At 39.0% G+C, this 25,946-nt stretch overlaps 1 protein-coding gene across 1 annotated transcript; it reads left to right on the top strand.

The window, feature by feature from the left end:
• Positions 1 to 193: 193 nt before the first annotated feature.
• On the top strand, positions 194 to 25,637 carry LOC132368150 (kynurenine/alpha-aminoadipate aminotransferase, mitochondrial-like). Its single transcript, XM_059926750.1, has 13 exons — positions 194 to 534; positions 1,090 to 1,258; positions 2,223 to 2,355; positions 5,904 to 5,978; positions 11,005 to 11,214; positions 11,783 to 11,848; positions 13,093 to 13,175; positions 13,618 to 13,714; positions 14,934 to 14,995; positions 15,264 to 15,328; positions 16,630 to 16,736; positions 24,115 to 24,216; positions 25,128 to 25,637. The coding sequence occupies exons 1-13, from the start codon at positions 468 to 470 to the stop codon at positions 25,167 to 25,169; spliced, it is 1,278 nt and encodes a 425-aa protein (XP_059782733.1). The 5' UTR covers positions 194 to 467; the 3' UTR covers positions 25,170 to 25,637.
• The last annotated feature ends 309 nt before the right edge of the window (positions 25,638 to 25,946 follow it).

The raw sequence follows: 25,946 nt of genomic DNA, 5'->3' as shown, positions 1-25,946 counted from the left end.
CAGGTCCCCAGCAGGACAGGCGGTCACGGGCGGGACAGGGTAGACGCATACGAGGGCGGGGGCGGGTCTGGAGTCGCGGCCCGGGGCGGGGGAGGGATGGAGGGGCGTGGCAGGGGGCGGGGCCGGCGGAGGGCGTGGCAGGGGCGGGGCCGGGATGGAAGGGCGGGGCCGGGATGGAGGGGCGCGCGGCAGGGGGAGGTACCAAAGGGAGTGAGGCCGGAGGGGCCCGCATCCTAACCTGCCCGTGGACTTTGCCAGTCCCGCTACGCGCCAGGCCGGACCCTAACCAGGCTCTCGCGCAGCCACCAGCCGGGCCTTCGGCGGCCTCTCCTGGCTCCGCGCGCCGGACCACACGCGGGGGACAGCAGAGGCGGCCTTGCAGGGGTTAGGGGGCAGGACTGACGCGGATCCTTGGTTTTCCCAGTCTTCAGCCACCTGAGGCGGGGCTTGCCGCTTGGAATCCGAGAATGAATTACACACGGTTCATCACGGCTGCGAGCGCGGCCAGGAAGCCTTCTGCCATTCGAGTCATGAGTGAGTCACGGCCCTGCTCGCCCACTGGAGGGGGCGGTCCCCGCAGAGCTGCTCGGGGCGGCCTGAGCCCGGCTCTGCGCAGGCCTGGCACAGAAGCCGCGCTGGAACGGGCACGAGGGCGGGCCATCAGCAGTAGAGAGAGGGCAGGCCGCTGTGGACACGCTGTGGCCGCTTCCGGGCACAGGACTCGGGGTTCGGCTCAGCGTGCGGGCGCGTGCGGAGCGGGGAGGGCGGGTTCGCGGGACAGAGCGGGGTGCGCGCGGAGCCGGGCAGGGACGGGCCGAGTGGAAGACCGTTTTCTGTTACTGCGGCCCTTGGCTTGTCTGCCTGATCACTCTGCCTTCTTAGATGCACGTGTCTCTTCCTTAGTTCCTCCACCGGTGAGGTCGGTCCACAAAAAAAGGCATCTTCTATGTTTCTTTCGGACTAGCATTCTATCACTAGAAATCGTTACACTTTAAAGTCTTACTGACTTTAATGCAACATGCTGAACCATCTCTGTTTAGGAAAGTCTTCACTGAAAGTGTTTCTTCTTCTCCTCCTTATTTGTTGTAGCTGAGATACTGGGCAAGTCATCGAAATCTGTCCTCTCCCTGGCGACTGGAGCACCAAACCCCAACACGTTCCCTTTCAAGACTGCGGTTATCACCATAGACAACGGAGAGACCATCCAATTTGATGAAGAGATGATGAAGAGAGCACTGCAGTATTCTCAGAGTGCTGGGTACTGATCAGTAGATAATGTAACCTTGGTTCATTTTCATGAGCAATATTCTACAGCTCGCTGATAAAGTGACCTGTGTGTTTTTTAACTGGGTATTCAGCAGTGAGGAAGGTTTGGGGAAGAGCTTTAGAAGAATAATTAATAGCAGCAATAACACTGAATGCCTAAGACGCCAGGGACTGCTTCTCAACCTTATATGACTAGGAGAGGGAGAAATTTTTGGAAGGTGGTTCCATTTGAGCTGAGACTGGGAAAAGAAAAAGAGAGAATATAGCTAGGTAAAGAAGAAGGGTAGGAGAAAGGAGGAAAAGGATGACCCAGGAAGCAGCCAGTTTAGGTCCTGGGGAAATTTTTTAATGATTATGTTCCCTTTCTAAACAGGCAGCTATGTAAGCGTGTTGCCCTCAGTTCAGATGTGTTTAATCTCATAAAGGCAACTGGAACACATATTCTAAAGCTTTCCTCAGCTGGTCTTCTTCCAGTGATAAAGGGTAACTTAGAGAGTGTCTATGAATTATACTTTATTAAAGCCTGTTTGTTCTGTGATTGAAGAATAATGCATGTTGGGTGCATAAGAATTGTATACAATGTATACCTAGGCTTTTCTTTCCGTGATGGAAAGAACTTACTGAACCTGCACTTTAGGTATCCTACAGAAATCTCCCTAAGGGAAACAAAAAATTAATTACGCAGTGAGTGCTCTAATGTAAAAGAAAAAGTACAGGCTTTGGAATGAGAAAGCTGTAGATTCAAATCTCAGCTCTTTTAATCACCAGCTGATTAACTTTATGTGGATTTCTTAATCTCTAAGTCTGTTGCCTTGTGTTTTAAGTAAAGATATTAATATTGGCAAAAAGCATTTGAGGACCTTTAAAGTGCCTGCTATAAAGCCACCATTTAGCTCCTGTCTACTATTATTATGACTTTCACTACTGTCAATTTTTAAATGCATTTTATGCTTTAGACTCCCAGAGCTGTTATCCTGGCTGAAACAGTTACAAGTAAAATTGCATAATCCTCCCACCATCCATTATCCACCCAGCCAAGGACAAATGGACATGTGTGTCACATGTGGCAGCCAAGAAGGTCTCTGTAAGGTAAGGCTGGAAGGAAGGGCGCCCGCGGGAAGAATCAAATACTACGTTCACCCAGATGGCCATCTCTCCCTTAGCCACAGAGCATCGTGTTCTGTGGGTTACGAAGGCTTCCTTGTCTTCACCTAGAATCATAAACGGAACTTAAAGACATTCACCAACCTGACTTCTCCTTCTTTTTGTCACATCTTTATTGGAGTATAATTGCTTTACAATGTTGTGTTAGTTTCTGCTGTACAACAGTCAGTCAGCTATATGCATACATACATCTCCATATCCCCTCCCTCTTGAGCCTCCCTCCCACCCTCCCTATCCCACCCCTCTAAGTGGTCACAAAACACCCAGCTGCTCTCCCTGTGCTATGCAGCAGCTTCCTACTAGCTATTTATTTCACATTTGGTAGTGTGTATATGTCCATGCCACTCTCTCACTTCGTCCCAGCTTACCCTTCCCCCTCCCTGTGTCCTCAAGTCCATTCTCCACGTCTGCATCTTTATTCCTGCCCTGCCACTAGGTTCATCAGTACCAGTATTTTTAGATTCCATATATATGCATTAGCATACAGTATTTATTTTTCTCTTTCTGACTTACTTCACTCTGTATGACAGACAGTAGGTCCACCCACCTCACTACAAATAACTCAATTTTGTTCCTCTTTATGGCTGAGTAATATTCCATTGTATATATGTGCCACATCTTTATCCATTCATCTGTCGATGGACATTTAGGTTGCTTCCATATCCTGGCTATTGTAAACAGTGCTGCAATGAATATTGTGGTACATGTTCCTTTTTGAATTATGGTTTTCTCAGGATATATGCCCAGTAGTGGGATTGCTGGGTCATATGCTAGTTCTATTTTTAGTTTTTTAAGGAACCTCCATACTGTTCTCCATAGTGACTGTATCAATTTACATTCCCACCAACAGTGCAAGAGGGTTCCCTTTTCTCCACACCCTCACCAGCAGTTATTGTTTGGAGATCTTTTGATGATGGCCATTCTGAATGGTGTGAGGTGATACCTCACTGTGGTTTTGATTTGCTTTCTCTAATGATTAGTGATGTTGAGCATCTCTTCATGTGTTTGTTGGCAATCTGTATGTGTTCTTTGGAGAAATGTCTATTTAGGTCTTCTGCCCATTTTTGGATTGTTTGTTTTTTTGATATTGAGCTGCATGAGCTGCTTGTATATTTTGGAGATTAATCCTTTGTCAGTTGCTTCATTTGCAACCTGATTTCTCTTAAACAGAGATCCCATCATCATTGACCCAGAGCTCTGGGTCCTTAGGACAAGATTCCCATTCAGGGAGAACTCAACCCCTACCTGCAGCTTAGTGAGCACTGCTTACTTTCATCTGACTCAGAGATTCAGGCTAAATTTCAGTTTTGCTTGTGGCTATAACATTTCAGTGTATGACTTTTAAATTCTTTGAGGGTGTATCCTGATACTCCTGAGATGAAACGTCATTCCTTTGTGTGTCTGCTGGTGTTATCGTCTGTGCCGGCTGCCTCTTGTACCCTGACTCCCTCTTGGATGTGCTTCTCCACGTCTACATATATGTCTGTGCTGTGGCTGACTTCTCCTCTGGGTTACTTTCTCTCTCTCTTTCTCTCTCTCTCTCTCTCTCTGTCTGCCTCTCTCCTGGGTTCCAGGAACTCCACAGAGGTAACCACCACTGGGGGGGGGGGGGTCCCCAGATAAAGAGACTGCATATATGGTTAAAGTTTCATCTATGTTTTTCTTTTCTTTTTCATGAATAATTAGTCCTGGATAAGGAGGCTCTACATTCAGTCCTCACATCTAGATGAAAGTATGACTCTTGTTTATCTCAAAGCAGAGTAGCTTTCTTGCTCTTCTTTCTTATGTAAATGTGAAAGTTATAATCTGGTTAGTTTTAATGAATTTCAATTAAATTATTTTTACAGAATAAGGTATTAAAGTAATAAGACTTCATAATTTTCCTCCCCCTTTTTGTCCTGAATTAGGAAAAATAAAAGGATTAGCTGCTGTTTGATTTTTTTTTCTTTTTTTTTTTTTTTTAATTTATTTATTTATTTTTATTTATGGCTGCGTTGGGTCTTCGTTTCTGTGCGAGGGCTTTCTCTCTAGTTGCGGCAAGCGGGGGCCACTCTTCATCGCGGTGCGCGGGCCTCTCACTATTGCGACCTCTTGTTGCGGAGCACAGGCTCCAGACGCGCAGGCTCAGTAATTGTGGCTCACGGGCCCAGTTGCTCCGCGGCATGTGGGATCTTCCCAGACCAGGGCTCGAACCTGTGTCTCCTGCATTGGCAGGCAGATTCTCAACCACTGCGCCACCAGGGAAGCCCTGATTTTTTTTCTTGAAGAGAAACATTTGTGATGCTCCAGACTAGTAGGAAAAAAAAAGTTCTTTTCAGTGAAATTCTTTTCTTAGGAAGGGACATTATGTGCCTTTTTTTTTTCCAGAAAGATGCACAAGAAAGTTTCTTCTTTGCCTGTTGCAGCATCAGTCATATCAAAGAGGAAGATAGCATAGATGGCCAAATGCATCAGTAACTCAGTGGCTTATAGCCATGCTTGTTACAGAGGGCTCCTGGGAATATGGTTTAATATTTCTCCCACTTTGTTCTCCAGGATGGATATTATTTTAGGTGTCCGTGTCTCAGATAATAAACAGCCCTCCCTCCTCATTTAGGGTATTTGACTATCTCATCTCCCCTAACTGACATGGGAAATGTATGTAATGAGGTTTTCATCTGATCCATGGATGATACACAAGCCACCCAGTGATCTGTTTGGTCCTAGGAGGTCTTGTAAATCCTGAATCAATTAGAAACATGTCAGAGGATGACACTGTCATAAAATGCCAAAAGCTCCTAAGGAAAAGTAAATGGAACATCCTAGACCAAATCAGGAAACAAAAGTCAAATCTTCTGTCCCAATGTATAATGGCCGTGCTGTTTATCAAGAGCTCTAGGTTGTTAAAATAATAGGGAGGAGAGGCTTGACCTGGGGATTGTGAAACATCACAGGGCAGGAAAGAATGATTCTGTGACTCGTATAAGATTTAGTCAGAATGGTGGACCAGTATCTCCATGAGGGTAAAAACCATGCCTTTATGCTCGTCCCTTTATCTCCATCCTTTACACAGGCCTGGCTTATAGCAAATATTTTTAAATTTTTCAGAAAAGGAATAAAAGGAATAAATAAATTTTAGGAGCCAAAGCAGTTATGTTTTTTTTTTTTCAACCTAGAACGGAGGTTTGCAAACTGTGGCTTGAGAGCCAAGCCAGCCATTGTCTGATTCTGTAAGTAGAGCTTTACTGGAACTCAGCCACACCATCGGCTGACGTACTATCTACGGCTGCTTTCTCACCTTGAGGCAGAGATGACTAGTTGCAATGGAGACACCAGGGCTCACAAAATACATCCCATCTGGCATTTACAGAAAACTTGCCAACTCCTTCTCTAGAATCCTAGTGAGCCCAAACTAAAAAAAAAAAATGGGGGGGGGGGTGGTTTCTAAGATTGGAAACCAAACTAACCAAGCTAACCTATGCTTCTTTTGTTAGGTATTTGAAATGATCGTTAATCCTGGAGATAATATCCTCGTAAATGAACCTATTTATTCAGGAACAATTCATGCTGTGAGTACACACTTCTACAAAAGGCCACTCTCTTTCTTATAACAAATAAGAAGAAACCACTGCACCTTGAGAATTATCTGTCCACTGAAACATAAAATAGCATCTTTATTCTTAAACAGAAGAATCATTAATATATATAAAATATGTGAAATGTACCCTCTGCTTTATACATTTCTCCTTACAAAGTCTAAATGTAGAGGTGCTAAAATTGGGTTGTGCAAAATCATGTCCAGATTTCTTAATATTTCACCTGAAATGTGACTTAATTTACAAAGACGTTTTTTCACTACCATCTATATTACCACATGCCTAAGGATGATCATATGTCAATGGAGAATAACTGTACAGTAACATGGTATGATTAGGACTTTCCTCTCCAGTCTTAATTAATGGGACTCTGATATCCAGAACGAGGAATCAGATCACCTGCTCTGCTGTGCCCTGGTCAGAACACACCACTGTCGGGGGCACAATACTTTTGGGTCGATGTGAATACAGACTGGAGCACAGTCGGAGAAGAGCGACCAGAGTGAACAAACAAATGGAAATAATACCATAGGTTGAATTGTTTTAGGAACTATGCTCTTTTCTGCAGAAAGAGAAGACTCCACGGGGCCATGAGAATTGTCCTCAAGTACATTAAAGCTAGCCACGTGACAGAGGAGTTAGATTTGTCTGTGCATGTCCTCAGGTTCACACAACTGGAATCAAAGGATGGAAACTACAGGAAAACAGTTTCAACTCAATGTAACAACTGTCTAACCATCAGCCTTACCAGCTCTCTGAGGAGTAAAGCACTGCCCATCACTGCAGGGGCTCAGAGTAACTCTCAATGGCCACCTGACATGAATGCTAGCAAAGTAATTCTAGCTTAGAGTAGGGGATTTAATGAGATGGCCCTTATGCTCTACTGAATCTAACTTCATGGATTATCTTTTTTTTTTTGAATTTAATATTATCTTTGTGAAAAATGAATATATATAGAAAGCAATTAGCTAGTCTTGATGAAAGGCATATTTCCTCAACACTCCCAAGTAGGGGTAAAAATATATTATAAACATTGCTTTTCTAATGAACAATCTGAAAAGGAAATTAAGAAAATTCCATTTGTAATAGCATCCAAAAGAATAAAATATCTGGGAATAAATCTAACAAAATGGGTGAAAGACTTCCACATTAAAAACTAAAAAACATTGCTGAAAGAAATTAAAGAAGATGCCAATAAACCGAAAGGCATCACCTTCTCCTGGGTTGGAAGACTTAATACTGTTCAGGTGTCAATACTACCACAGCAATTTACAGATTCCATGCAATCCCTATCAAAATTCCAATAGCCTTTTTTGCAGAAATAGAAAAGCCAATCCTCAAATTCATTTGGGATTGGAAAGGGTCCAAATAGGCAAACCAATCTTGAAAAAGTGCAAAGTTAGAAGATTTTCAGTTCCCAATTTCAAAACCAACTGCCTTAATCTGTAGTAATCAAAACCGGCTGGTACTGGCATTAAGGATAGATACATACCCCAATGGAATAGAATTGAGAGTTCAGAAATAAACCATACAGCTGTGACCAACTGATTTTGACAAGGGTACCAAAACCATTCAACAGGAAAAAAAAAGTCTCTTCAACAAATTGTGGTGGGATAACTGTATTTCCACGTGCAAAAGAAAGAAATTGGACCCTCACCTCATGCCATATAAAAAGTTAGCTCAAAATGGATCAAACATTTAAATATAAGAGCTAAAACTATAAACTCTTAGAAGAAAACATAAGGGCAAATCTTCTTGACCTTGGATTTGGCACTATTCTTAGATATAAACAACAAAAATACAAGCAACAACAAAAATATAGATAAATTGGACTTCATCAAAAATTAAAATCTTTTGAGCATCAAAGGACATTATGAAGAAAGTGAATAATCAGCCTACAGAGTGGGAGAAAATACATGCAAATCATATATATGGTAAGAGTTCAATATCCAGAGTATATCAAGACCTCCTACAACTAAAAAACAAAAGACAAAGAAATTAATTTAAAAATAGACAAAGGACTTGAATAGACATTTCTCCAAAGAAGATATATAAATGGCCAATAAGTACATGAAAAGATGCTCAACATCATTAGTCATTAGAGAGACGAAAGTCAAAACCATAGTGAGATACTACTTCACACCTACTAGGATGGCTATTATTTTTTTAATGGAATATAGCAAGTAATGGTGAATATGTAGAGAAATTGGAACCACAGTACATTGCTGGTGGAAATGTAAAATGGTGCAGCCCCTGTGGAAAACGGTTTATCAGTGCCTCAAAAAATTAAACATAGAATTACCATGGACACACAAATTCCACTCCTAGTATGTACCCAAAAAGATTTGAAAACTGGGGCTCAAACAGAAACATAAACGTTCATAGCAGCATTATTCACAACAGCCAAAACATGGAGCAGCCCAAGTTTACATCAGTGCATGAATAAAATGTGGTCCATCCACACAATGGAATATTATTCAGCCAGAAAAAGGAAGGAAGTTCTGACACCTGCTACAACATGGATAAACCTTGAAAGCACTATGCCAAGTGAAAGAAGCCAGACACAAAAGGACACATATTGTATGATTCCACTTGTACAAAATATCTGAAATAGGCAAACTCATAGAGACAGAAAGTTGCTTAGTGATTACCAGGGGCTGAGGGAGGGGGAAGTGGGGAGTTATTGCTTAATGATACAGGGGGTCTGTTTGGAGTGATGAAAAGATTTTGGAAATTAATAGTGACGATGGATGCACACACTGTGAATGTAATTAATGCCACTGAGTCGCACACTTTAAAATGGCAAATTTTTGTTATTTACATATTTTGCCCTAATTTAAAAAACTAAAATAAAATAATTACCTTTTCTTAGTGACTGGATACTAATTGTTAATTATTTTCCTAAACTCCTAAGTCATAAGATTACACAATGCCTATAAATATAAAATTTTTGTCTATGTAAACAGCACACACGCACACACGTTTTCACACACCCAAACAGAGACCAATGCCAGGCTGTGAGGGAATATGCTTATGGTCCATGTGTGTTTATCTCACGGTCCAATATTGACTTCTTTTATTCATGTTTATGTGATTTCTAAGTCTAAGACCTTTTAAATTTACCATAAGTGGGGTCTGGATTATTCTCAGTGCATAATTCTACATTTGACTGCTAAGAAAAGTGTTTGCTTATCCTTTGAAAATATTTTTTCTGAGAACCTCGCTCAGTTATTGCTATTTTTTAAAATTTTTATTGAAATATATTGTACTTGATTTACAATGTTGTGTTCATTTCAGATGTACACCAAAGTGATTCAGTTATACATATATATGTATAACTTACAGATCCTTTTCCATTATAGGTTATTACAAGATATTGAGTATAGTTCCCTGTGCTATACAATAGGTTCTTGTTGGTTATCTATTTTATATATAGTAGTGTGTATATGTTAATTCCTAACTCCTAATTCATCCCTCCTCTCCTCTTTCCCTTTTGTAGCCAGAAGTTTGTTTTCTATGTCTGTGTGTGTCTATTTGTTTTATAAATAGGTTCATTTGTATCATTTTATTAGATTCCATATATAGGCAATATTATATGATATTTGTATTTCGCCATCTGACTTACTTCACTTACTATGATAATCTCTAGATCCATCCATGTTGCAGAAAATGGCATTATTTCCATCTTTTTATGGCTGAGTAATATTCCATTGTGTATATATGTGTGTGTGTGTGTGTGTGTGTGTGTATATATATGTGTATACATACATACATACACATACCACATCTTTATCCATTCATCTGTCAATGAACACTTAGGTTGCTTCCATGTCTTGGCTATTGTAAATAATGCTGCAATGAACATTGGGGTGCATGTGTCTTTTAGAAGTATGGTTTTCTCCAGATATATGACGAGGAAGGGGATTGCTGGATCATAAGGTAATTCTGTTTTTAGTTTTTTAAGGAACCTCCATACTGTTCTCCATAGTGGCTGCACCAATTTACATTCCCACCAACAGTGTAGGAGAGTTCCCTTTTCTCCACACCCTCTCCAGCATTTATTATTTGTAGACTTTTTAATGATGGCCATTCTGACCGGTGTGAGGTGGCACATCATTGCAGTTTTCATTTACATTTCTCTAATGATTAGTAACATTGAGCATCTTTTCATGTGCCTGTTGGCCATCTGCATGTCTTCTTTGGAGAAATGTCTATTTAGATCTTCTGCCCAATTTTGGACTGGGTTGTTTGTTTTTTTTGATATTGAGCTGTATGAGCTGTCTGTATATTTTGGAAATTAATCCCTTGTCAGTTCCATTGTTTGCAAATAGCTTCTCCCATTCTGTAGGTTGTCTTTCCATTCGTTGATGATTTCCTTTGCTTGTTACTTATTAAGTTCCGATTTTTTTCTTTATGTTCGTCCACAAACATAAAACATAAAAACACAAAACTTTCATAGAACAATGTCTATAAACAAGGCCACTACTTGTGACTTCAGCCTTTGCAATCGGTACAGTATAGTATCCACATGCCTTGGTGAGCCACTGCCCTGATGCTCCTTGGTGCCCCAGCACCACTCTGGCTCTCCTGTCCCTCTCCTAAGACCAACCTGAACACCCCATAGTACAGAGCCAATGCTGGCATGGTAGGGGGCCTCCAGGACCCCATTCCAGCCTGCTCTGTATCTGATGTGCCCATGTTACACCACTTGTCCGATATTTTGAATATCACCTCTGCTTATAACTATTTTATGTATTAGCATCTTAGATGCTTTATAAGATTGATTTACTTTGTCAAAAAACATGCCTTAATAAACACCTATTTTATGAACCAGTTCTAAGCATGATTATGAAGATAATGCACTGTGGGCGAAGAGCTGAGTGCAGGTTTATGTTTCAGGGTATAAATGGTAACATTCTCCTTAGTGTAAGAACCAGTGACACTGATATTTTGTGTCAAGTCTGAGTCTTGGGCTTTCTTTTCTCTTTGTACTGGACAGCTGCAACCTCTGGGCTGCAACATGATTAATGTTTCCAGTGATGAGCACGGGATTATTCCAGACTCCCTCAGAGAAATACTTTCCAGATGGAAACCAGAAGATTCAAAGAACCCCGAGAAAAACACCCCCAAATTTCTTTATACTGTCCCAAATGGCAACAACCCTGCCGGGAACTCATTAACAACTAACCGCAAAAAGGAAATCTATGAGGTATTTTCAAAGAATGTGCTATGTGGCTGTGCTCTTGTTTTGTTCTGACTCTTTCGAAGAGTGCTCTGCAAGTTCCTTCTCATGACCCCTTGCTCTCAAGGAAGATGATTTTTAATAAAAGGAAGTCATCTATGCCAGGGTCGCCATGAATTTAAATTCAAGAAACTATTACACTCTTGTTGACTATGAGATTTTTCTTTCCCTTTAACTGATATTTTCATTGAAAGAAATGTTATTCTTGGTGTGATGTTAAACTCTGTGAGGTTATTTAATAACTGGCCCCAAGTTTGATTTTCATTATTTTATGTTTGTATTTTCAACCTGTCCCTTCCCTTTCCTACTTCTTGTCATTTCAGGTTACAAAGAAATTCCTTTAAAATAGGAGGCAGGCTCCTTTTGTAAAGTCTCCTCTAGGTAGCTGAACATGATGTCTAAGATTTTCACTATAAACACTGTTCTAAAATCATATGTTAAGCTACACAGAAATGAGTACAAAGAACTATGATTCCAAGTGATTTTCATCTTCGAGCGATCTGAAGCAATAAATATGCTACTTTAACTTTTTTAGCTCGCAAGAAAATATGACTTCCTCATCATAGAAGACGATCCTTACTATTTTATGCAGTTCAACAAGGTAAGTGCCGTGTCAACTCAGCCCACAATCAGTAGATAAGTGGCTGTAGGTTACTGCGCTGATTTGAGTTTAGCCGGGCTGCTGAGTATTTTCATCTCTGGTATTACTGCTCTTTCCAGAAATCCCTTACCTTTAGAACAGTGGCTGGCTCTCTGTGCCAGGCACGTGGAGGGTCGAGTGAGTCAAGGGTGAGGGTCGTCTGGACTCCAAATCCAGATCGTGGCTCCTTCGACATCGGACCAGGGTTATGCAGTGGGCGTCTCCTTGGGTGTCAACCTCGGTCTCTCGGGGGTGGCTGATGGGCCGAGGACTTGGGAGCTGTGCCCAGGCTGAAGGAGAAGGAGGGCCGCGCTCAGTCAGTGAGGTGGCGGTGGGCAGAGGAGGGGCGTTCCTAGCATCATGCTGCCCACTTGCCATCCCTGTCACTTAGGGCCGGGGACCTACCTGCAGAATGATGGACTTTTACATCCCTTCCCACTACATACGTACACCACTGTGGACAAGCATGGTTTCCTAGGAGACAACAGTAGTGGTACACACTCCCAATGCCCAATTCCTCAAAATCCAACACTGTATTTGCTCTCAGGGCTGCACTGAGCAAACACAGGGACTCAGTCCCCACTTGATATCTACGGAGAAGAAACAGAACTCTTGGCTTTTTATCTAGTTGGCCTGAATACCATGTCTGCCTGCCGCCCACCTTCAACACGACCATGGCCCCCTTTCTCGTTGGCATTTACTTGTGAAGTAAATATGGAAGTTTCAGCATTGCACACTGACTACACTGCTCGTCTTCATTTGCACCTTTTTTGTGTTTCTAGTTGGTCTAAGGGTCAGCGTTCTCTTCCTAAACAGCCCTCAATGCTGATGGCCCTCTTCGTTTTGGTCTTTTCCAAACTACTTTTTCTTGAATCCTTCCTCGAAATCTGTTCATCCTGGATCTCAAGCCTTGGGACAAGGAGGTCCTGTGTGAGGTTTCCCTAAACTCACGGGAGTGGCATCGTGAGCAAGTGAGAGGACGTGTGTGTGTGTGTTTGGCAGAAAAGCCGTGAAGATCGGCAGATACGAATAGAAGAACATGCATCTCTGGTTCTTACTCCATCTCAAAGGGCTGAGATGAAGACAAGAAAAAGGATGTTTGTCCTACTGTTCTCCAAATCCATTCCTCCCCACTCTCTGCACAAAGTAGGGATACGGTCTCTAACAGACTTCCCAAACCAACAGTATTTTTCTTCCATTTCCAGCCCTGGGCACCGACTTTTCTCTCCATGGACGTTGATGGGCGTGTCATCCGAGCTGACTCCTTTTCCAAAGTCCTGTCCTCTGGGTAAGGCCCTGGCTGTGCCTTCAGGCTGCATCTACAGGTGACAGAGGCTGCACCTCAGCATCTCTTAGTGCAAACAGTTCTTCTCATTTAAGATACTTGTATTCCTGTTTGATTTTATCTATTAATAACAGGCTTTTCTACCAATCCTTCCGAGTGGTCAAAGATACTTGGCCATTAATGTATAGCTTAATGGGGACTGGTCAGGTTTTTGCTTGCATATATGATAGAGCACATTTAGAAATACCTGGTCAGATATGCATTCTATTTTAACTGTACAATTTAATTTAAATGTGTATTTTAAATAAGAAGTTGTTTTATTAGAATGTGTTAACTGTCTAGGTCCATTTGTCCCCAGGTCACAACTTTCTTCCCCGTGAAATCAGTAACAAGGTATTAATTGTTAATGCAGGGTTGGTATTGTGCCTTTTCTCTCTTTGTGCAGGTTGCGAATAGGGTTTATAACTGGTCCAAAGCCCTTGATCGAGAGAATTGTTTTACACACAGAAGTTTCAACAGTGCACACCAGCACTTTCACCCAGGTAGGAATTTTTTGAATCAGATCATAAAATAAAATAGATGTTGGCAAATATGACTGCGTGTAGGTGGCAGAGAGAGAAATCACTGATTGCAACTCTAGTTCCGCATGGACTGAATTAGGAGACCACGCACAGCAGATGTTTGCTCTAAAAGGCAAAAGAGATTTGAATGGACCTGGTGCTGTTACACAGTGTAGATCAAGCTTCTTGAGGGTCAGAGATCTTATTCATCTGTGTCCTGGCATCTAGCCTAGGAATCCCATAAAAACTGTGTTGGACTCGACAGGGCGGAAGAGGTTTGGTGAAGTAACACACCGTTAGCTTCGTTGTCCTGGAATCTGAGAGCACGGGTTCAAACCCGTGTGGTGGCCCGACGTCTGCCTTCACTGCCCATGTGCTAACCTCCCTACAGACACCAGCTGGAATGTATTTTAACTAAAATACAGTAAAATTATTTTTGGAGAATGTATAAATTTCTTTACAAGCTTTGAGAAATTATTGGACCCATCCCTAAGGCAACCTTGAGAATCAGACCTTAAGGACAGAACGGCTACCTAAGAACGCAAAAGGGGTAGTTCACGTAGAATGGACATTTCTTTGACATTATACATTCCACAAAGTGCAGATATCCCATGTTTTATCAAGTTGGGGGCTTTTTCTATATTTTCTGTATCTGTTATCAACTAAATTTCACTATCCATTTAGAACATTTAGAACTTTCATTTTGGATACAAAAATCTCTAAATATATTGTATAACTTCTTATATAGACTGTATGTGTTTTATATTTAGAGAGGCCATCTAGGGCGGCAGTTATTGGGTGGATCTGGGGCTGGACAGTCTGCCCTAAGTCCAGGCTCTGTGATGCGCAGTGACTGCAGCAAAGTTAATTTCACCTTGTGCCTCATTCTCTTTATCAGTAGAGTGGAAATAATGACCTGCCCAATAAGGGTATTACAAAGATCAACTTAGCTGAACTATATTCATATGGTACAGCAGTTTCCAGCACATAGCAAGGACCATATCAATATTTGTTATTTTTACTATTATTGTTGTCATTGTTATTAATCAACGTTGTTATAAGTCGCTGAGCCTATAAGGCTGCGTGCAGGTTGTTGCATCTTCTTAGGGTCGTTTGCACATAATCAAGAGTGATTTGCTGTGATCTTTGGCAAAAAAAACATTTTAGAGGATGAACCTTATAACTCTCTCATCCCTTTTAGCTCCTGGTATCGCAGCTTCTCCACCAATGGGGAGAAGAGGGCTTCCTGGCTCATGTAGAGAGGTACTGTATTTTAGGTTCTATACTTTATATAGAAATGGACTTCACTCTATTAATTTTCATTTTTGAATTATTCCAAAATAATGGAAAGACCACAATGGTAAAAAAGTTTACCATCAGACAGGTCAAATAAATATGCTCTATTCCCTCATCAAGAATTCGACGTTTTCATCAAGATAGAAAATAGATTCTTATAGACTGGACTCCAGAGCCTTTTAGTGTCTGCAATCAATGTAGCAAACACATCCTTTTCATTGTTTTCTTCTTCTAGGATTATTGATTTCTATAGAAAGCAAAGGGATGCATTATTGGCAGCCGCAGACAAGTGGTTAAGTGGTGAGTGGAACTTACATCCTGTCCTGGGATGAACAGTAGCCCTTATATGAGTGAGTGATACACACCACAGAGTATTGTTAATAACCCTGGGGAAGGAAACAGGGCCCAGGAGTATTCTTGTCAAGAAAATGTTACCCTATGAATGATCTCAGAAGTAACAGCACAAACCCTGGCACAATTCTACGCATTTCTACTATACCTGACTGCTGCAAAGTATCTGTGGTTTGAAGAAAAAAGACCAATTAGTCTAACAATCAACCAGCAATAACCTACTTAAAGTTAAATAACATCTGTACTCAAAAGGTTTTCAAAATTTTGCTCCAAATAGAAGAGGAATTGTGAAATCAACAACATACTCCTTTTCTGACTCTATAAAGACAAAATAGGACAATCTAAGGCAGGTTTCTCATTACAGACAATTTGCCTTTTAATAATTAACCTCATTTATCTAATATTTTCTATTGCTAATTTGATTTCAGAATGGTTTAGATTTAATTTTCTATTAAGGAAGAAAGTAAAATGAATTGCATGGCTTTAATTACACCACTAAAAATGCCTTTGGAAAGAATAATAGTAAATACAAAGTATTCACTTCTTATTTCCCTCATATCTTGTTCCCTATGTAGTCCTGGTAAAAACACAATTACTATCTTTTTGAAAAGAGTACTATTCTACCACTTCCTATAGTGAAGCTGAAAAAAAGGCTTTAGTCAACATCAAGGTTTTTTTTTTTAAAGGGTAATAATCAAAATCAAAATAATTATTCTTCCTTCTTGGTTTCTGTACCCTTATATTCAATGAAGCATAAAGTCTGCAAATGACCAGAATTTCTTAATTTTATGTACTCCTTTCATAATTAATTACATTCTGATAAAAACTTCAATTCATTAGACTTATGAACAATTACATAAATGATAGGATTTGTTGAAACACTAGAAGGCTCTAGAAAGAGTTGAGGAATCCGCTCCTAAAACTGAAAGAGTCGTGTTTGGCTTAGGGACAGTTCTAAGGGAGGGAGGTGGGCATGGCACTGGATTTCCCGCACTGCCCTGAGACCCACTAAAATCGTAAATAAACATGAGTCTCCTCTCTCCCTTTCAAACCCTCCCCTTACTTTTTAAAATAAAACTCAGAGCATCAATTTTCAGGACTCATAAAACTATATTTTTAAAAATGCTATCCCTGAAGGAACTTTTTTGGAAATACTAGTTTACAGTTACTGCAATTTGTCATTTCAGCCGTATAGCTGACATCATCAAAAATGGTCTCGGGAAATATTTCTTCTCTTCTTTTGTTTGTAGGTTTGGCAGAATGGCATGTTCCTACTGCTGGAATGTTTTTATGGGTTAAAATTAAGGGCCTTCATGATGTAAGAAAACTGATCGAAGAGAAAGCCTTTAAGAAAGAGGTAAAACAGGAAGAAAAGCTATATTTTTTCTTTAAAGTAATATCTTAATAAAATGGCGAGAGATATCTATCGTTGCCCACCAACCCAAGGCATAATGTTTGCCTATCAGATACATTATCTCCTTACTAAGAACATAATAGATTTTGGGTTACAGAACTAGTCTCCTGGTCTAAACTAGGGGAAATAGTCATTCAGCTCAGCTACTGATTAGCTTAGTGGCTAAGAGAATACTCTCTGGAGTCACGTCCTTGGGTGTGAATCCCAGCTCCAGCCCTGCCCTGATATGTGGCATTGGGTAAAATGCAGATAATAAGAACCTCTCCCTCTTAGGGTTGCTATGATGATGAAAGCAATAAATATGGATAAAGTACTTAGACTAATACCTGGCACATAGTAAATGCTTGATAAGTATTAGCCAGTAATATTTTTTATTATTTTTTAAAAATTTTTATTGGAGTATAGTTGATTTACAATGTTGTGTTAGTTTCAGGTGTACAGCAAAGTGAATCAGTTATACATATACATGTATCCACTCTTTTTTAGATTCTTTTCCCATATAGGCCATTACAGAGTATTGAGTAGAGTTCCCTGTGCTATACAGTAGGGCCTTATTAGTTATCTGCTTTATATATAGTAGTTGTATATGTCAATCCCAAACTCCCAATTTAACCCTCCTCCCCTTACCCACTGGTAACCATAAGCCATTAGTATTAAAATAAAAGGATTTTTTTCCTGATTATGAAAGTAAAGCATACTCATGGTAACATTATTCTTCGTTAAAGCATAATGAAAAATTTTTAAATAGCCCATAATTTTACCACCCAGATTTTATGACCATTTGTGAAATATTTTCTTGAACATCTTATATATATCTAGTAGATGGCCTATGAAATTATTTTTTTATTAAAGTATAATGCTTTACAATATTACATTCGTTTCAGGTGTACAACATAGTGATTCAATATTTTTAACAATTAGACTCCACTTAAAGTTATTATAAAAAATTGGTTATATTCCCTGTGCTGTACAATATGTCACTGTATCTTCTTTATTTTATACATAATAGTTTGTACCTCTTACTCCTCTACACCTATCGTGCCCTTCCCCCTTCCCTCTTCCCACTGGTAAGTACCAGTTTGTCTCTATTACGTGTGAGTCTCTTTCTTTTTGTTGTATTTATTCATTTTTTTTTTTAGATTCTGCGTAGAAGTGCATATTTGTCTTTCTCTGACTTATTTCACTAAGCATAATACCCTCCAAGTCCATCCATGTTGTCACAAATGGCATTATTTCATTCATTTTATGACTTTGTGTATCACATCACTACATATATATATATCTCACATATTCTTTATCCATTCATCTGTTGATGGGCACTTAGGTTGTTTCCATATCTTGGCAATTATACATAATGCTGAAATGAACACTGGGGTGCATGTATCTTTTTTAAGTGGTGTTTTCATTTTCTTTGGACATATACCCACAAGTGGAATTGCTGGGTCACATGGTAGTTCTATTTTTCGTTTTTTGAGGAACCTCCATACTATTTTCCATAATGCTTCACCAATTTACATTCCCACCGACAGTTTACAAGGGCTCCCTTTTCTCTACATCCTCACCAGCATTTGTTATTTGTCGTCCATTTGATGATTGCCATTTTGATAAGTGTGACGTGATATCTCATTGTGGTTTTGATTTGCATTGATGATGAATGGTTAATGATTGGCATTAACCTGATGATTAATGATGTTGAGCATCTTTTCATGTGCCTTTTAGCCATCTGTATGTCTTCTCTGGAAAAATGTACATTCAGGTCTTGTGCCCATTTTTTAATCGGGTGGTTTGTTTGTTTGATATGGCTGTGCAATTATTTTACATGATTAAAATTACACAGAAAAGTTTATATCCTGCTTTTTTCACTTAAAATTAGCCCACAAGGATTTCTAGGTTTTTTTCTCCTTTTGTACTTAAATCAGGTCTACTTAGATTTCATTCAGAGGCACTAATTAAGCTGAGACATCTAAATATGCTTCTGTGTAGCTTTCCAATTTACCAAGTCAATCAACCATTCTCCATTAATTAATTCCTTTATCATGTTCGTCACTCTTTTGTAAACACCAAGATCTGTTTCTAGTATCACTTTTGTCTTGAGGCAGTGAGTACAAAGAACAGATCATGTTGTTGTTGGCAAACTCCTGTGCTAGAGCATAAGAGACAGTCTAGAGGTCAGAGCTGGGAACTGGCTGCCTGGACCCGAGAGCCAATCCACTGCCCTGGGAAAGTCACTCATTCCCTGTAATCGTCGTACTTGACCGCAGGACTCATGCTTTATGAATTGTTTTAATGCTAATAACAGCACATAGAAAGTGCTTAATAAATACTTAAATGACTTAACTCGTATGAGTGCATTTTAGTACAATAAATCAATTTTATTACATTTTCTTTGCTTTGTTATCAATGCCATTATTATTCACAATATTTGATAAGTGGCTATTTGTTTGTATCCCTGAGCTAGGAGATAAGGACACAGGCTTCATATTTTATTATAGTTTTTTCAGTCCCTTTTATTTATTCCATACACCCTGTTGCATGGACCTTCAACTTTTCTAAATCTCTAACTTTAACACCACTCTCTTAACCCAGATTTTGGTCACCTTGCAAGATTATTACCACTCCCTCCTTCTCTACAGAAACTTGTTTCTGGCACATCCCTAAACTGGTCCCCAATATTGGTAGAAATGACAGTTTTCATTTCATTGTTAATCAGGGAAAAAAAAAAACAACTCATCTTCAGCCTTGAAATTTTCTCCCCAGAATACCCCCAAATCATTTCATTCCCAGCTCACCTAACTTCAACATCCAGGGGCCAGATTTACACCATGAAAATACAAGCAGTTTCTTAAAGTTCTGAATGTCATGATTTTACTAGACAACAATCTCAAAGACTTAACACAACCCAGCTTAGTTCTGACTCACGCACAATTTTCAAAGACGTGGTCTACAGGCTCCTCTGCTCCTGCCGTGAGTCAGAGACCCAGGTTCCTGCCACCTTCTTGCTCTGAGTTTTTCAACACATGGATCCATGATGACCGCAGCATTGAGAGGGCATGGTGGGTCACACAGGGAGACGTTCGGGGCCAGGCCGAGAAGTAGCACCAAAACTTCCCCTCTCCTGGCTGGGATTCACTCACGCAGCCACAGGCATCTAGAAAGAGGCTGGGAACAGTGTGTTTTCATGCACAGGAAGCAGAGGACACATGCTTTGGGGCAGCGAGCTGTTGGCCACAGAAGTCACCAAGAAGAGCAGGTGTCCCACCGTTTTGACACTATTACCTATCATTTTTATTCCTTCACTCTATGTATTAAGTGTTTCCACCTCTTTGAGTGACCAATTTTCTTTGCACCTCGGGGACACTACACTTTGTATCTTCTCCCTGACAGACTCTTCCCCTACTTTTTGCTTGGCCTATGCCTACTTACCTTTCAACTCCCAGCTGAAAGATCACCCCCAAATTTGATAACTCAAAAAGGGTATTTTACACTGATTGATTTGCAGATGTTGAAAAATCCTTGCATCCCTGGGATAAATCCCACTTGATCATGGTGTATGATCCTTCTGATGTGTTATTGGATTTGGTTTGCTACTATTTTGTTGAGGATTTTTGCATCTATGTTCATTAGTGATATTGGCCTGTAATTTTCTTTTTTTGTGGTGTCTTTGTCTGATTTTGGTAGTAGGGTGATAGTGGCCTCACAGAATGAGTTTGGAAGTGTTCCTTTCTCTGCAATTTTTTGGAATAGTTTCAGAAGGATAGGTGTTAACTCTTCTCTAAATGTTTGATAGAATTTACCTGTGAAGCCATCTGGTCCTGGACTTTTGCTTGTTGGGAGTTTTTAACTTACTGGTTCAATTTCAGTACTGGTAACTGCTCTGTTCATATTTTCTATTTCTTCCTGCTTCAGGTTTGGGAGGTTGTACCTTTCTCAGAATTTGGCCATTTCTTCTAGGTTGTCCATTTTATTAGTATATACTTGCTTGTAGTAGTCCCTTATGGTCCTTTATATTTCTGTGGTGTTGGTTGTAACTTCTCCTTTTCATTTCTGATTTTATTGAGTTGGGCCCTCTCCCTTTTTTTCTTGATGAGTCTGCCTCAAGGTTTATCAATTTTGTTTATCTTTCCAAAGAACCAGCTTTTAGTTTCATTGATCTTTTCTACTGTCTTCTTAGTCTCTAATTTATTTCTGCTCTGATCTTTATGATTTCTTTCCTTCTACTAACTATGGGTTTGGTTTGTTCTTCTTTCTCTAGTTGCTTTAGGTGTAAGGTTAGGTTGTTCATTTGGGATTTTTGTTGTTTCCTGAGGTATGATTGTATTGATATAAACTTCCCTCTTAGAACTGCTTTTGCTGCATCCCATAGGTTTTAGATACTTGTGTTTTCATTTTCATTTATCTCTAGGTATTTTTGATTTTCTCTTTAATTTCTTCAATGATCCATTGGTTGTTTAGTAGCATATTGTTTAGCCTCCACGTTTGTGTTTTTTGAGTTTTTTTCAATAGCCACAAATCAATCCATATGATATACCACATTAACAAATTGAAGAATAAAAACCATACAATCATTTCAATAGAGGCAAGAAAAGCTTCTGATAAAATGCAACATCCATTTATGATAAAAACTCTCCAGAAAGTGGGTATAGAGGGAACACACGTTAACATAATAAAGGCTGTATATGAAAAACCCACAGCTAACATCATACTCAACGGTGAAAATCTGAAAGCATTTCTTCTAAGGTGAGGAACAAGACAAGGATGCCCCACTCGCCACTTTTATTCAACAAAGTTTTGGAAGACCTAGACACAGCAATCAGAGAAGAAAAAGAAATAGAAGGAATCCAAAGTGGAAAAGAAGAAGTAAAACTGTCACTGTTTGCAGATGAGATGATGCTATACATAGAAAATCCTAAAGACACTACCAGAAAACTACTAGAGCTCATCAATGAATTTGGTAAAGTTGCATGATACAAAATAAATACACAGAAATTTGTTGCATTTCTATACACTAACAACAAAAGAGCAGAAAGAGAAATTAAGGAAAAAATCCCATTTGCCATCGTATCAAAAAGAATAAAATACCTAGGAATAAACCTACCTAAAAAGGCAGAAGACCTGTACTTGGAAAACTGTAAGATGCTGATGAAAGAAATTGAAGACAACACAAACAGATGGAAAGATATAGCGCGTTCTTGGATTGGAAGAATCAATATTGTCAAAATGACTTTACTATCCAAGGCCAACTACAGGTTCAATGCAATCCCTGTATCAAATTACCAACGGCATTTTTCACAGAACTAAAATAATTTTAACATTTGTATGGAAACACAAAAGACCCCTAACAGCCAAAGCAGTCTTGAGAAAGAAGAATGGAGCTGGAGGAGTCACGTTCCCTGACTTCAGACTATACTACAAAGCTGCAGTAATCAAAGCAGTATGGTACTGGAACAAAAACAGAAATATAGACCACTGGAACAGGAGAGAAAGCCCAGAAATAAACCCACGCACCTATGGCCAATTAATCTACAGCAAAGGAAGCAAGAAAATACAGTGGAGAAAAGACAGTCTCTTCAGTAAGTGTTGCTGGGAGAACTGGACAGCTACATGTAAAAGAATGAAATTAGAACATTCTCTAACACGATAAACAAAAATAAATTGAAAATGGCTTACAGACCTAAATGTAAGACTGGATAATACAAAACTCCTACAGCAAAACAGGAAGAACACTCTTTGACATAAATCACAGCTATATCTTTTTCGTTCTGTCTCCTAGATTAATGGAAATAAAAACAAAAATAAATACATGGGACCTACTTAAAAGCTTTTGCACAGCAAAGGAAAGCATAAAAAAACAAAAAGGCAACCTATAGAATGGGAACAAATATTTGCAAATGTTGCGACCAACAAGGGATTAATTTCCAAAGTATACAAACAGCTCATACAGCTCAATATCAAAAAAACAAACAACCCAATCCAAAATTGGGCAGAAGACCTAAAAAGACATTTCTCCAAAGAATACATACAGATGGCCAACAGGCACATGAAAAGATGCTCAATATCACTAATTATTAGAGAAATGCAAATCTAAACTACAATGAAGTATCACTTCACACCGGTCAGAAAGCCCATCATCAAAATGTCTACAAATAATAAAGGCTGGAGAGGGTGTGGAGAAAACAGGACCCTCCTACACTGTTGGTGGGAATGTACAATGGTGCCGCCACTATGGAGAATAGTATGGAGGTTCATAAGGAAACTAAAAGTATAGTTACCATATGATCCAGTTATCCCACTCCTGGGAATATATACGGAGAAAAGTATAATTCAAAAAGATACATGCACCCCAATGTTCATTGCAGCACTATTTACAATAGCCAGTACATGGAAGCAACTTAAATGTCCATCAACAGAGGAACAGATAGAGAAGATGTGGTACATATATACAGTGGAATATTACTCAGCCAGAATTACTCAGAATGAAATAATGCCATTTGCAGCAACATGGATCAACCTAGAGATGATCATACTAAGTAAGTCAGACAGAGAAAGACAAATATCATATGATATCACTTATGTGGAATCTAAAAAAATGATACAAATGAATTTATTTACAAAATGGAAATAGACCCACAAACATAGAAAACAAACTTATGGTTACCAAAGGGGAAAGGGGGGAAGGGATAAATTAGGAGTTTGGGATTAACATACATACACTATTATGTATAAAATAGATAATCAACAAGGACCTACTATATAGCACAGGAAACTATACTCAATATTTTATAATAACCTATAAGGGAAAAGAATATGAAAAAGAAAAGGTAGATCGATCGATAGATATACATATACATATACACATATGTATAACTGAATCACTATGCTGTATACCCAAAACTAACACAACATTGTAAATCAGCTATAGTTTAACTTAAAAAAATGAAATAAAATATTTTTTAAAATGATATTTCATTGGATTTATTTTACTGTTCTAGTTATGTTAAACATTTATTCGTGTTTATTACCATTGCTATTTCTTGAATAAGCTGTCCTTGTCCATTATAAAGTTTTTCCTCTGTTTCTGTGCATTCTTTATAATATATGGAGAAGAGGTAGAATTGCTGTATTTATTGTAAACACTGGTTTCTATGCTTTTAGTTTTATTGTACGACATGCAGTAATTTTATATAAATTGATTTTTCTCTTGTGATTTCTTTCATTGCTTTCTAAGTTTAAAAGTCATCCTCCACTCCGAGCTTAGGTTCACCTATATTTCCTTTTAGTTTTCTTTAATGGTACATCACGTGTTTTCCATTAACTCTCTTAGATATTCATGCTTCCTGGATATAACTTCTACCTTGATAGTTCAGCTCCTTGCCCCTACTTCAGAGCATCTTTCTCTTTAGCTTCTCCAGAGCAGATGGACATGGTGAGTACAATATTCTCTTTAGAGTAAAACTAGATATCCATTTATTTTTTGTGTTCATTTTGGGAGTTACAACATTATTTGATATCTTCTTGGGTTTCTGCAAAATGGGTATTAGTTGGAAAGTCACAAACCACCATTCAAAGAAGTTGCCAGGCTTCTATAGACAAATGATGCGACCAAATTGGAGTTGAATAGATTTCAGACCTGCTCAACAGTGTTGGCAGATTATCAACACGTTACAGAGAGAACCTCTTTCACTCCTTCATGGAATTAACATGAGCCATAGTCCAAATTCATGAAGCCATCCATCTCTATCTCTGGGGGAAGGGTCAAATAGAATAATATTAATGATTGGAGTTAAGTAATTGCTTAATCACAAAGTCCAGCTTTAACCAGGATTACAGGAAACCATGAAGCAAGTTCCTAAGAACTGTGTGTCGGGAACCCACAGAAGAGCCATAAACTGAAGAGTCCAGTAAGTGTAAGAAGAGTGTATACTTATCCTTGGAGATGGGTTGTCTCCGGGCGTGTTCTTGATTGACTTGCTTTCTCATGTCACTAAATATGCTTTTCATAAGTTATATATGCGTAGAGCTGGACAACTGAAACTATACAGAAGGCACGTGCAGGTGAGAGAGTATATGAAAAAAATAATTCAAGTTCTAGGAGAATATGATGATCTTGAGGGAATAAGGACTTGAAAATTTTCCTGGGGCTCTGATATGCTTCCGTCTACTTATATTAGTGGACATGATGGCCTCTGACCCAGATAAAACTGAGGTTAATCCTGACCTTTCATTGTCTGATCTCAACCTAAGATGGATACTCTTTGTTTGAATTTCTAAAGTTATGACAGACTTTTCCTAAACAGCATCCTAATTTTATTAATTCTTCTCTCTGTTCGCTTTTAGGCCTTCCAGGGATTAGCCCAATTTATAAAGGAATCTTTATGAAGAAATCGAGCTCTTCATAGCACTCACGGTTTTCAGATAAATTATTTCTATGTTTTAGCAGGAAGAAATGATTGTTGGTGTTAGACTTACAGATTGGGTTTCACCAAACACGTCATATCTGTAGTAATTTAACTAGACAACTTTTAAAGTGCCCTTGAACCCATCAGATTGCCAAAATATATTTATAATCCACCTGTACATGTTGATAAATTTTCAACCCCCGAAAAGTATTTTTATCCTGGATTTTCTTGTAAAGATTTTTGTAGTTGCTTTTTCATTTCCCATAAATTTTCTTTGAAAATAACATTTTTACAGTAAATTATGTGTAAGCAAACAATCATGTTCAAAATGGTATGTAATGTGAACTTTTCCTATTTTGAAGAAAATGTAATGAGAGCTTGTTGCAAAAATTGTTAGAATTTGACTGTTATACATAATTTTTAGTAAGAGTATCACAGACATTATGTTATGGCATAGAAATCCATTTAAAATAAAATTCTGAATCTAAACATACATAAAGGTCTCCCTATTAATTCTAAGTAAGGAGGAGAGATTAAGGACTGAGAAAAATGTACTACATTGTATTTTTATGAAACTACACAACTTTCAAAATGCATTCTTATCAGTTTTGTAATTTCAATCTACTAGACTCCTTTGAGGTACTTATGATATACTTTTTAATGGTTTTCTTTCTCACCTTTAAGGTCTTTATTTTTCCCATCTGATTATTAAATATATGCTCACTTAATTTTTTTTTCAAACAACCCAGTAAGTATA

The sequence above is a fragment of the Balaenoptera ricei genome, chromosome 6, assembly GCF_028023285.1.
Source record: "Balaenoptera ricei isolate mBalRic1 chromosome 6, mBalRic1.hap2, whole genome shotgun sequence".
In the NCBI taxonomy this organism is placed as follows: domain Eukaryota; kingdom Metazoa; phylum Chordata; class Mammalia; order Artiodactyla; family Balaenopteridae; genus Balaenoptera; species Balaenoptera ricei.
This window is presented reverse-complemented; position numbering and strand designations above follow the sequence as displayed.

What these genes read in the sequence shown, in the direction of transcription:
- LOC132368150 (XM_059926750.1), top strand. Translation starts at nt 468, where the DNA reads ATGAATTACACACGGTTCATCACGGCTGCGAGCGCGGCCAGGAAGCCT. An exon ending in TTCTGCCATTCGAGTCATGA is followed by an intron (nt 535 to 1,089) that starts GTGAGTCACGGC and finishes TATTTGTTGTAG; the next exon opens with CTGAGATACTGGGCAAGTCA. An exon ending in ATTCAGGAACAATTCATGCT is followed by an intron (nt 5,979 to 11,004) that starts GTGAGTACACAC and finishes TGTACTGGACAG; the next exon opens with CTGCAACCTCTGGGCTGCAA.